Here is a 13,476-nt window from a genome sequence, read left to right on the forward strand (position 1 = left end):
TGCATCCCATATGCAACGTACAGTGAATTTAATCAGTCTTATTTCACAAATGTGGGAAAGCTGGCAGTCCAAATAATAATTCATAGCTTTAAGATATATAAAATGTTGTAGTCCCGGACCCTCAATGCTTCACAGTATTAAGATCTCAGCTGCCACAAAATGTGTGTCTGGCATTTTTCAACAGCACATACAGTAGATACTTAGAATGACAGTGAAACAGTGAACCATTCAATCAACCAACTACTTGAAGGTACCTTTAAAATGACCAACTATATCATCTAGTACACTATATCTGCTAACTTCTAAGAAAACCGTTTGCTAGAAATACACAAGCAAAAAGTGCTTTGAGTGCTTTGATTTGATTTGTTTCCCGTCTGGATCTCTGTCCTCCCCTCCCTGCTTGCATCGCTCCACTGTGTGTGTTGTTGTTGTTGTTGTTGCTGAAGGGGCACAGATTGATCTCAGTTTGGCTTCAGTCCCCTGCAGAATCTAGCCTGTAGACAGAAAGATATTCATTTAGATATCTAAGACATCATGACTTCAAAAGGAGTTTTCCCTTTAAAGGTGTCACATGTTGTCATCAGTGAAAAATCAGTAAGTCAGTCAGACATTAGAGATGATATTAACAACAATGAAAACATATGAACGTGCTTTATATTCTGTATTATGAGATCAGTGCATTGCTATCTTACTGCACATCCATTTGAAATCTTTATAAATATATTCATATTATTTACAAAAAAAGATTAAGAAATAAAAAAAAAGATTACTTCAGCTGCCACATTTTGACATGGAGTTTAAAATGATGGACTCTTTTAACTTGCTTCCTCTTTAAACTGCAATGGAATGGAATGAAAGTTACCTTGTAGTTCTTGGCTTTGCAGCGTATCTTCAGATCATCCACGTGTTGAATCATCTTGTTGACCCAGGCTTCGTTGGCAGGCACACAAAGACTTATGTCCCGTCTGGTTACAAAACTGCAAAGCCATAAGTGACATGATTAGTTTGGGGTGAGAGGCATTGATCTGATTTCTTTAATCTGACTGAATCCAGCATGGACTCACATCACAGCATTGATGGAGCAGCCCTGTCCTCCGATCTGGTGATGATAGTCTTTGACAATCTTCTTTGGAATTGTCACATTTTTGACATCCAGGCAGCAGTCCATAGGGATCTGACCCATAACATCTATGAGAGAGACAAGTTACAGAGGTTTAGTTCAGTCTAAGCCCTGGAATCAGAAAAGACTTTGAACCAGAATCAGCTGTAAACATAAGTATGTAAAGCTGAATTGTCAGATAAGTGAAAAGGTAAAGTCAAAATTCAGCAAATGTTGCTCTGCAAATGAACCCCATTACTTAATTAATCTCATTACATAATTTTACTACAAAGCTGCTCTAATTAAAGGACCTCCACTTCTCCCTGTGTGCACACAGCTGTAAAAGATAAAAGCATCAGGATGTGACAAGAACATGACTAACATGAATGAATATCTGTGTAAATCACCTGAGCAGCAACAGCAGATGAAGACGATGCAGAGGAGGATCTTGGTGTCGGTCCAGATTGCCATGGTTGATCTCTGTCAGCTGAGGGCTCCTTCAGGCTTTGTGTTTCTGCTGTCAAAGTGGTAAGGCTGCTGAGCTCTCTGTGATTGTGTGTCTCATATATAGTGTCCACTTTCACTTTTGGTGTTCTGACCCGCTGGTCCCCTCCCATCCATCACCCATATAAGGTTATCACACGCAGGACATTGTCATTGTCATTGTCATTGTCATTGACAATCATTAACCTACTGTATGTGGAGTGCAGTATGTCAAGACTTGCCCTGTAACGCCCTGCTCTTAACTGGAACACACACTCCATTCCTGTAATCTCCCTTCTTTATAAGGAACTTGAAACTTCTTCCCGTGGGAATTTCCCATCATAATGTTTTTATGTTTTCTCTCAAATCTCCCTAGGACTACAAAACAACACCAACAATGATTTATATGAGGACACACACTGGATTAATGGAGAGGGGTTTTAGAGAAGGGGCAAGACATTGTGCAATCAATCTGAAGACTTGTGACTAATTGATGGATCTCTGCTGGCCCAAGGTGTGAGATGCAAATGTTCTGTGCAGGACCCCCCGGGGGATTCTTCCCCATCTAATGGTTCTCAGCAGGCCGCCTAAACCTGATCCATATCCAGGAGTATTCCAGTCAGCATAACAGGCAGCAAACCTCTCCACTTATCTTAGATTTAAGATTTAAGATACTTTTATTGTCATATTACATAAATTCACGATCAAATCACGCGCAATTGAAATTTGTCTTGCACCCCCTCTTAAATATTACACACACAAACACATGCATTAAAGGAGGGGGTGCAGGGCAGCCATTATACGGCGCCCATGGAGCAGTTGGGGGTTCGGTGCCTTGTGTCGTGTTCAAAATACTTCATCAGGCCGGCAAGAAGGACTTCAAGTTGAGAGAGATCTCACTTAAGCTGTTTAATAAGCAAAAGAGGTTAAAGTTGTGATACAGAGCAAAACTCAGCTGAGGTGTCATGGTCTCAGCCGAGGTCTCACTGAGTTTCAGTGGTCCACAGACTGCAACCCAGTCTTGTGTGCACCTCCACTCAATGAGCCCCGAACTCAAGATCTTCATAGAATTTAAAGTGTTCCAACCCTTAGACATAGATCACACAATTCTTAATGACAAGCACAGTTAAATGGAAATGAATATGGTCAAACTCAACACTTGCTCACGTGCACCTCGGCAGTGCCCTGGAGGCAAACTGGCAACTCACCAGCTACCAGTCGACTTGCTTGGTCCATATGGGACTCGAACCGGCGACCCTCCGGTTCCCAAGCTGAATCCTTATGGACTGAGCTACTGCCGCCCCCCCACCGCTGTGAGTGCTCAGGAGTATTGCAGTAATTCAGATACATCTCTGTACATTCTTTCTTGATTGCCTTTTTGCATTAAAACAAGCTAAAGTTGTCCCTCTGCTTTGTTCCTCACACTCTCTCTTTGTGCCTGCCTGTAGTACAAACTGCCTGACTGATCGACTTTCGTTTTCCTGTAAATCGTCTACTGGCTGTAATCCTGAATTGTTTAGGTCGTTGTTCTCCTGGACTTTCCCTGCTCAGGCAATTACAGGAAATGAAACTGGATCGACTTGAATTGCTGCCGGCAGCGGAGAAGTTGGCAGGAATCCAGACAGTAGTTCAACACAACAGCCAAAGGTCACACAGGGGTCACACACATTTCCACACATCCTAAAAGGAAAGACATGCTTTCACTTGTTAACTTAGTAAACACATTGAATGCAATGTTATTGTCAAGTAGAATGATCATCAGACAGCTACATTTTGTTTGCAGTGGTAATTTCCCATCATGGTTCAAACATTTCCTTACATGTTCCCATGTTATAGTTTTGAGTTTGACAGTATCACTTCTGCATTCCTACTTTCTGTTTTCAGAGTGTTAGTTTGAACAGTTTTTACCAGCCATCACTGTTTTGACTAAAGAATACATATTTGCTGCAAACCTTTGCTACAATATTCTATTATAGGGGACAGAAAGCAATATCCTCTCATTAATGGAGGCTGTATGCAGACACGGCTCGTTTGGAGCTTGGAGGCAGTCAGAGTGTGGGGGGGGGGCACCTGCAGGTACACACATGCAGATGTCTTATGTGTGTGTGTAGTGCTTGACTTGTGCATGTGTAGGAAGTATAATTACCTTTTTTCTAAGCAGACTTTACATTACTAAAAACGTTGGTGTCCATCAATCACACAGTCAATTCATCTTGTTTGTTTAGTTCCATTGATGCAAGGATTCCATGTTTTTTATTTTTAAAAGTAAGATTATCATTGCAGTTGGCAATTTCTGTGTGTGTGTGTGTGTGTGTGTGAGAGAGAGAGTGTGTGAGAGTGTGTGAGAGAGAGTGTGTGAGAGTGTGTGTGAGAGAGAGAGAGAGAGAGGATAAGTGAAAATGGCTGCATTGTCTCTCTCTCTCATAAATTACTGACAAAAACTGCCCCGTACCCAAAACTAAGTCTGTGTTATGGTTCATGAACTCAAGTGAAACACAAAGCATTGTATGAAAAATGTCTGTCAGTTTTATTGAAGAATAGAACATTATTTATATAACGTAACATTTAAATACACTCCCAACCATAGTTTCTGAAATGCACACATAACACGCTTAGCATAAACAGCCTGAGATTGTGTGACATAATAAAAGATGTACAGAACATTATTTACAATTTGTGTCATCTTCAAGATCAAGAACATCAGAGGGCACAGTTCCACTTTAAATCATCAATCAATACTGTTAGTTACGACCTGAATTCACTGGCATGGTGTTACATCAGTATATCATTAGGAATTCAATGGTTAATCCTCTGTGTTCTTCCCACAACATGGGTAGTCTACAGTCCAACATAGGCTTTTGAATCGAGGAACACATTCAATTCATGTTTCTAGTCTTGGTTTAGCTCGATCCTTCCCCATCTTCACCTCACGTCTCTTCTGAAGCCTTGTTCCTCTCCGTTCCTGCACAAAAGGAGGAAGGTCATGGTTAGCCAGAGGAGATTAAGGCACGCAACACTTTTAAATACAATCCTTAGTTTTGTGCTTATCAAAGGTTATGTGGAAGGTGATTGATCTTAAAGTAATCTCTTTCTCCTCCCACCCTTCCTCTCTGTTACCTTATTTAAGCCTTTGTTCCTCTGCCTTTCTCCAGATGAGCAATTATATTTTGCACCCAGCTGCTCTCACTTGGATGAGGGAAACACAGCTTCCTCCCTGTCTTTGTAGTGAACCTGAAAAAGTACAAGAAACACAAATGAGATGAAGCTGCAGACTACACTGATACAAATACGCTTAGAACGTAAACAGCCATGTCAACTTCAGAGAACGTCTCAACAATGTTTGGCAGAGTTATGCTTGGTGTCCCATGTTGTAATGAATCTAATGTTAAAGTAAACATGATTACTCACACAGTGGCGCTCACATCGCAGCCCTTGCCTGCATGTTGAATCATATAGGATGTGACTCTGTTGCGGGGAAACGTCTTGTTAGTGGTGCTCAGGCAGCAGTCCAAGGGGAGCTCAGCTGGAGGAAGATGGAGAAAACACGTCAGCAAGCATGAATAGACTAAGTAGGAAAAAGGTAAACAGGTAACTGGCTTGGTTCTAACAGCAGAACCTCTGCACATCTCATTCAATACATACAATTCTATAGATTCTATCAAGCCTCACATACATTTACTGCGTGTCAGGGTCTGTGTGTGTCTGTGTGTGTCTTTACCTGATACAAGTCCGATGCAGATGACTGCCAGCAGGAGGAGAGTTGATGTCTGAGGTGCCATGTCTCTTCTTTCTTTCTGTGCTTCTTTCTGTGCTGGTTGCGTCAGAGCCTTGCTGTGGTTGAGTAGAGGTGAGCTTCACCTGTATTTATACACAAATAACTGAAAGGGAAAGTGTTCACCGACAGCAATCAGTTACAGGTTGGTGAGCCAAAGTCACAGCTACCTGGCCAATTTTTTTTTATCTATCTTTTGTTTGATCCTTCTTACGGGAAAGCACTCGACTTTCCAGTTGATTTTTCCACAATACCTTATCACACCTATCTACGTTTTGCATCTGAGTTTCCACATCGAGTAAACGAAGGTGTAACAAGGCTCACATGTCAAATACTCAGATTATAATATGTTTTAATCATCATTTGTCAAATAAGAAACAAGAGTGCAGAGTTTAGTTGGAACAGAGTTACAGCTGGATTTGTGTTCAGTAAAAACATAATGACAGCATGAATGGTGGCAAATGTAAAATTCCTTAAAACCTTAAAAATACTTCATTATACTTTAATATAATGTCAGGATTCCTTTAAGCTCTGTTATTTGTTACATTTTCCTTAACGTTCAAGATTATAAATGAACTTAAACTAAATTGTTCATGTTGTTTTCATTTAGATCTTGTCGTTTGTCTGTTAAGGATAAACTTGAGGTCTTTAGTCTCTGTTGTAGCCACTATGAAGTTTAATTTGATTTATGAATGCCATGTTTGACTTATGTGTCATATCTTCAGATGTTATCTTCATGCTGGTTGTGTGTAAATGATGGGGTTTGCCTGGCGTGCTGTTCATTGTAACATGAGCTGTGTGGGTGACATCTGAGAGTCTAGACAGCCATCCGTATCTATTGAGCAACAGGAAAGGGAAAGTTTCCTGTACGCAACTTCTCCTAAAGTTCTGTGGAATTGGACACATGAGAACATCTTTATCAAAGAGGAGTTTGCATGAATAGATGGGCTGCTGTTGATGTTAGCTGTTACTTCTTACTCATGCTTCTCTGATCTGTATCACATCTCTCCATTTAAGACTGGGCTGCTGTTGATGTTAGCTGTTACTTCTTACTCATGCTTCTCTGATCTGTATCACATCTCTCGATTTAAGACGCGTCAATATGATTTTAAAGCATAATGCTGCTCTTATTCCATGTAGCATTGCTGCATACACATTCAACTTCCTGTGGTTTTTGACACTTTCCCACAATGCAGCACCTGAATTTGTCTTCCAACACAATCACACAAGTCGCTGTTGAATTGTTGGTGTTGGCGAAGGAGTCGGACTGTTGGGGCTTCTGTGTTTTGAAAGACTAAACTGGACGTACCTGGAATGGAGCTGTGTTTTATTTCTCCCTGCACTCGCTCACTAAAATACATTTTGCCCTGAAACACATTTACTGTTGTTTGTATGTTTTTTTCCTCATTGCTGGTTGTTTTTGAATTGTTTTCGGTTGAATATTTGGAAGTTATTTTTTATTATTAAGTTTTTTATTAATCTATTTTTCTATTTGAAATAACAAATAATGTCATCTTATCTATTCTGATTCTGAGCCCAGACCTGTTACATTGTGCTGTTGAATGAAATAAAATGTTGAATGTTGTTACATTCTGCTGCATACCTTCTGTGTATTAGTGCCCTTTATTTATTGCTTAAACACTGAAGACATCCGCCAACACTTTCCTTTCCTATCCTATCAGCAGATACCATTTCCCACATGAGAGAAAAGGCAGGCATGCCCTAACAAGTCAACACAACTGTAGGGAGCAACACGGTTTACAAGAAACCAGAGACTTCAATGTAATCTCTCTTGATTGACAGAAAGATAGAACCTCTCTCTCATTTCACGAGAAATCAAAACTCAATTTTCAGGATGCAGAACAGTCCCGATGCAAATGTAAGAGGAAATGAGTGAGTTTGGTCATCAGATCAGGAGTTGGATTGACAGATTCACCAAAGCACACCAGCATCAATGTATGAGCATTTAATTTAATTATATATAATTATATATAATTATATAATGATCTTTCTGAAAGGATTGACTCTCTTAATCACAGTTTTGGAGTTAATTACACCTCATGATGAACATGATGATGAATAAAGTATCTTATCCATTTTGAACCAATGTTGCAGTTCTGATAATGAATCTCATTACTTACATTACATTACGAGCATTTGGCAGACGCTTTAATCCAAAGCGCCTTACATTACATTACCACCCTTCGCAGAGGGGGGAGCAATTGAGGGTTTGGTGCCTTGCTCAGGGGCACCTCGGCAGGAGCTCGAACCGGCGACCTTCCGGTTCCCAAGCGGAAGCACTACCCACTGAGCCACTGCCTCTTCCTCTACTACTTACTGCACTTCTCACAATAAAAGCCTCTGTAGCGTTGCATTGCTTAAATGAATGTGAGAATGTTAGAGCCTCCTGTACCTCTTTCTCCTGTTCTCTGGAGCAAACCTCCTGCACTCATTTAAGAGGAAGACTTTCTTGCAGTATGAAACACACCATTTTTCTCACCTGGAATGCAATTAAACTGCTAATGAACAGGATGTGAATCACAGACTCCTTTTGCAGAAGAGCCCTATGCTTAATTTAAGTTTAGGTAGGCTGAGCTAAGCCTTAGTTAAGCCTAATTTGGTAGTGTGAGTGTTGTATTACTTTTCTCCCCTTTCTTGACTCTCCAACTGTCTTCTATTGTCTGGTGTACATGATCTCTCCTGTGCTCCTACTAACTTTCCCTCGGGCATGTAGGGCCTATTTCCAGTTCTCCTGGCTGCTGTGCTGGCCGCCATGTCTCCGTGTAAAAAGGCTCCCCTTGCAAGCAAAGCAAGTCGTTTAATGGAATGGGTCCGCCGAAGTTCATCCACCAGCCTGCCACCATCCTGCTGCCAGGAAGAGAGAACTCTCTCTTTCTAACCTTCTCCCAGGAAGGTTAGAAAGAGAACAATTTTACTATTGTTAATGTACATATGCAAAAGAAAAAGACAAAAAAAACATTTTAAAATAACCCAATGATGAGAACATTTTTTGTCCATTTCTATTTTATTTTATTCTTAGTAACCGTCATCAGTTTATTTAGTTTTAGAAAAAAGAGGAAGTAGCCCCAAAAGATCAGACATCACACAGCACACACATTATAATGACAGTGGCAAAGCTTTAAGAAACATTGAAAACCTAAAGCATATCCATAAACTTCATTCAATACCTCTCAAGTGATTATTCTCTTGAAAGCCAAGCTCACCACAACATTATTTTTTATATGATATGCATTTATATTGTGACCTTGAATATACCTGAATATCTATTTAGTCTGTTTAGTTTCTGCTGTGCCCCCTCTGGTGCATGTGTGTGTGTACTTTCAGATGTGTGTGATTTGCATTGTGTATAGTACTGCATTGTGTGAAACATTGTGTGTGAAGCATGTTTGTAGAAACTGCATGTAATGTTGATGCATGGATCTGAATCTGAATTTCTCAATGCCTGGATAAATAAAGGGTCTTCTTCTTCTTCTAGTCTTTTAGTTAACGCCAATGCATTTCATCAATCCAAACACAATCTGGTGTCTTTGAGCCTGGATTACCTTCTTTTAAATACTCCATTCTAATTCTAATAACTCTACTCTACTCTCAGTACTCTATTCTATATTATACGCACTTTTTAGCAGTCACGTGTTGTGATGACAAACTCAACATCTCGATCTCGCGGTTTGTTATTATTTAGTGAATCAGTTCTCTCGTTTCTCCAGCAGGTGTCAGCGTTTCCTCACAGATGTGCTCAGCTCGGGAGGATGCTGGAGAGAAATCAGCGCCGAGCCGAGTTGATTTGGGATGTGGAGGAAAATGGCCACGGTCAGAGGGACGAACACGGAGCTGTGAGCACTCTGGGACTCGGCATCATTTGTGACATATGGATACAAACCATTCACAGCCTGAGCGCCAAGTGGTCGACATTTGCGGTCGACACATTGAGTTGGAGCTTCCCCAAGTTTGTGGTAAGCGGATGCGGGACCTGGAGGATCCGTGATAGTGTGTGGAGGCGCTAGCTAGCATCCCGCTGCTACTAGCGGACTAGCAAAGGAGTTAGCATGGGAGAGAATATGCTTCTCGGTTCCTGTTAATGTCCAGTAAAGCAAATACAGCATGTCAGGCTTCATATTCGGGTCGCAGCCCTTCGAATTGCTGACACACTACCACGCCCTTATTGTTCAGGTGATAATCGCTGAACGCCGTGGAGTTGCGTGTAATGTTATCATCTGGCCTGATGGCTGCTCAGATGCTGCGAAGCTAGTGCAGTCAGCTGGTCTCATGCTAACCCATGCTAACACTGGGAGCTACATGAACTGACGGTGTTTTGGCGACAACAGTCATGGTTTTGCTGCTGTGATTCAACTCGACTATTGCGGTGATCCAACGGGATGATTTAAATCCCTCCCTCGTCTGTCTGGAATAATAATAATCTACAGAGTTAAAGACGTTTAGTCATCATAATGTTGTCGGTGGTTGTTGTTGTGGTGAACCGTATGATGACATTGGTTAAGTTGGCAGGTCTCCTACTTTGTGCCGTTACTTGTGTTAGCGGTGACAGTGATGTGATGGAACTGGGTTCATGACGGGAAAGCGTTCAGTCCAGTGATCCAGAGTGTCTGCGTGTCCGTCCGTGTCTTTATGGCTCTCTGAGCTCTCTCATGTCAGCGTCGGGTCTTAACGTGTTCTGGGGTGGAACAATGTTATGGTAAACTTCTGTCATGGTGATGTCATGGTTACTGCCTCACTTTACAGAGGGATTGACACACATCAGGCATGACAGAGGACTGTTCAGTCACTATGTTTCCTCTGCAAGTTCATTCTTTTTAAATTCTAGAAACTCCATTAAACATACAAACATACGTGCATCTTTCTCTATACATTAAAAGTATAGACAAAGGTACGACTCAAAGCTTCACTGGAGGTATAATAGTTTTAAATTACAGCATATTGTTAGAAGCAGTATTTATTGCAAGTTCTTAATAAACAAAACAGATAAAGTTACATTGCCCACTTATTATGGGATAGATGTCTTCTCATCTGTCATCTTGGGAATTTCATGTTCTTCCTCCAGAGTCAAACTGGATCCTACCACTGTGCACAGCAGGAAGGAAACGTTAATCCACCGACGACATTTATGAAAAGAAGCCCCTCGCTTTCATTCATTTGGGTTGAGAGCATGTGGGGTTGTGCCGTCGAGCTGCAGTGTGCTGACCCTGAGCTCTCTCAGTCAAACAAACCCATGCCCATCCTGAGGTTCTGGGTTCTACAGGATGTGAGACGTCAGCATTGACTTTGCTTTTTTGAAACATAAACATTTCATTTCATTTCATACCGCAAAGGTCCAAGACTGTTCTGCAATGTTCTTATTCCACCACTATTCTTGTAAAAGCACCATATGTCTCTTTTGATGTGGCACACAGAGTGACAGATGTGTGTGTGGCTGCTGAGGATTCTTCTGTCTTAAGGATAGAAACTCCTCTTTAGTCTCTCAGTTGGTGTCTTGTGGCTGCAGTGTCGCTTTCCTGACCTCAGCAGCCTGAACAGTGTGTGTCCGGGTAGGGTGTGGTCTTGACGTCTACAGCCCTGGTTGTGCATCTTCTGGTGTATGACAAGTCCTGCATGGATGGAAGGAGGGACCTGATGGTGCCACCTGTCCAGACTCTATCTGTGACTGCCGTGTAGAATGATTGCAGGATGGTTGGTGACATCCTGAGTTCCCTTGCTTGTGGCCTTCCTGTGAGGAAGTCCTGTACCCATAAGGCGGTGTTGAGCCCCAGATCCTGGAGTTTGGAGGACATGGTGCGGGGGACTGTGGTGTTGAAAGCTGAGCTGTAGTCAATAAACAGCAATCTCACAGACTGTAGTTTCCGCAGCTCTTATCCAGGTGACTCAGTGGAGTGAGCAGAACCTGAGCAGTGGCATCTCTGCTGGATCTGTTGGGTCGGCAGGCAAACTGCAGTATTGTTGTTGGTTAGTGGTCTGATGTAGCTTTAGTTTACTAGAGTTAGTACCCCAGAAACACAAACACAACACCACAAAAGAATAGAAGACACCTGTGCAACTAAAGAAGATCTGTGACCCAGAAGGCCCGGGGTTCATCCATGGGCTCGGGGCTGAGGGTCAGTCTGTTATGCCCTCACCGCTTTCATATTAAAATATTAGTCCTGATTGTGTGATGGTAGTCATAGCTACTGCCACGACCGCTCCCTCCAAACCGTTGATACACCCCACCCATGTAACAGAGCGGGTATCAGGCAGGATCAGCTGTGCCGGTCCCAGCAGGCCACACACAGACACGCACACACACACACACACACACACACACACACACACACACACACACACACACACACACACACACACACACACACACACACAGACACACACACACACACACACACACACACACACACACACACACACACACACACACAGACACACAGACACAGTGGCTGGAGAACAAAGCCCCTGGCACTGGATGCTCAGTCTCTCCTTGTTGTCAGAAGAAAGCACAGCAATGTTGTCACCGTCTTCTCTTTCGGGAGAGGAGTCCGTGTTTTGACATTTGGTTGAATATTTCCTTCTCTATTTCACTGCTAATGAGCTGAGATGCTGGCTGAGTGCAGAGGAACCAGCAGGTATGGATAAGATCCTGTACGCTGGGTGTCAAAGCTCCTCTCTGCAGTGATTGGCTCTTTGCTTCCTCTCTGGCTGAGTCTGAGCCTGCTGTTCACTCATCTACACGCATGTTAGACCTTAATTAAGGGAAAACCTCCGATACACCATTATGACTTTGCAATTTGCATACATTGAAGCACGGTTGCTCGGGTAACAGATCGAGGGTACATAAGGCAATTCTGAAATGATTTCTTCAGGCATGTAAACATTGTTGTTGTTTGTTGTTTTGATTTGTTTGTGTTTGCTTTTTTTACTGATTGCAGTCGTATCAGCATTCATTTACTACGCCACATTCTCTTACTCTCTTTTACACACACACACACACACACACACACTCACACACACACACACACACTCACTCACTCACTCACTCACTCTCTCTCTCTCCAAGCAGGAAGTGCTAGGAACCATCTTAGGATTGCTCTGATGATAATAAATAATAAATTCTTCATCTTCTTTCCATCGGGCTATCAAAGAAGACGATCTGCGTCTTCTGGCATCTTCCCTTGATGAAGCTATGACTCGATGTTTGCTTTCATGGCTACTGGCTCCTCACAAACTCTTAAGGACACTAACTAGTCAAGTTGGGTCCTTGTATCAAACTCACAGTTCAGAGAGCAGAATGAAGGCTTCTCAGTTGAAGGCCACTCTTATATTTTCTAGCTTCTAGTGATACAGCCTGTGGTGCAGTTTGTTGTTGTCATGGCTCAGCTGGTCTGAACATGGACAGCCTAGCGTTTGCTAATGATGCTGTACATGAAGGCTTTGTAGTCTTTAAATAACTCTTTTAAAGAGATCTTTTTGAGCTTTCTCAGCAAACTTAAAAACTTCTGCTACACAATAAGGCGGGGTTATAAGGCATTAGGGCTTTCATTCTTTCATTCATGGTCTGGTTTAGAGCCCACCAAAGAGCAAACATGATATGTGTCAGTGCAAAAAAAGGGGAAGGATGTTTGCTCTGGAGAGAAGTGATGCTGAGGCTGCAGAATGGCTCAGAATAGCTGCTCACAGTCGTCATGACGTGTCGAGGTAACGGCTCTCTTATGACATTCACACATGAAGGATTAGTTATTGTTCCTATTTAATGTAACATTCTCTTGTGACTTGCTTTGGTAGCTTTGTATTTGGGATCATGTAGCAGCTTTATATCTCTGCTCCTGCTCACAGTGGTGAAGGGTTTAGATCGCAGCTCAGCTTGGAATCCATGCTTTTGATGCACCTTTAAAATGTTCTTATAGCGGGACTCACATGAGAGAGAGAGAGAGAGAGAGAGAGAGAGAGAGAGAGAGAGAGAGAGAGAGAGAGAGAGAGAGAGAGAGAGAGAGAGAGAGAGAGAGAGAGAGAGAGAGAGAGAGAGAGAGAGAGAGAGAGAGAGAGAGAGAGAGAGAGAGAGAGAGAGAGAGAGAGAGAGAGAGAGAGAGAGAGAGAGAGAGAG

The 13,476-nt window shown here is 42.3% G+C and overlaps 2 protein-coding genes across 7 annotated transcripts in view; one reads left to right on the top strand and one right to left on the bottom strand.

Annotated features, from left to right (window-relative positions):
- Positions 1-396: 396 nt before the first annotated feature.
- LOC143013750 (uncharacterized) lies at positions 397-5,457 on the bottom strand. Its single transcript, XM_076167421.1, has 7 exons — positions 5,301-5,457; positions 4,991-5,105; positions 4,708-4,813; positions 1,507-1,579; positions 1,065-1,188; positions 863-977; positions 397-494 (listed from the first exon to the last, which is right to left on the bottom strand). Exons 1-7 carry the CDS (start codon positions 5,359-5,361, stop codon positions 462-464), a joined length of 627 nt encoding a protein of 208 aa, XP_076023536.1. The 5' UTR covers positions 5,362-5,457; the 3' UTR covers positions 397-461.
- Positions 5,458-9,135: 3,678 nt separating this feature from the next.
- Positions 9,136-13,476, top strand: part of wdfy3 (WD repeat and FYVE domain containing 3) — a 37,345-nt gene continuing 33,004 nt past the window's right edge. For 5 of the 6 annotated variants that reach the window (XM_076167355.1, XM_076167358.1, XM_076167359.1 and 2 more), the window contains exon 1: positions 9,136-9,328. The gene's annotated coding sequence lies outside the window, so the exon portion shown is untranslated. The remainder of the gene's footprint in view (positions 9,329-13,476) is intronic. The other variant, XM_076167360.1, reaches the window with a different exon arrangement.

The sequence above is a fragment of the Genypterus blacodes genome, unplaced genomic scaffold (genome assembly GCF_046128005.1).
Source record: "Genypterus blacodes isolate CSIRO-AG114 ecotype Tasmania unplaced genomic scaffold, CSIRO-AGI_Gbla_v1 ptg000158l_1, whole genome shotgun sequence".
Lineage (NCBI taxonomy): Eukaryota > Metazoa > Chordata > Actinopteri > Ophidiiformes > Ophidiidae > Genypterus > Genypterus blacodes.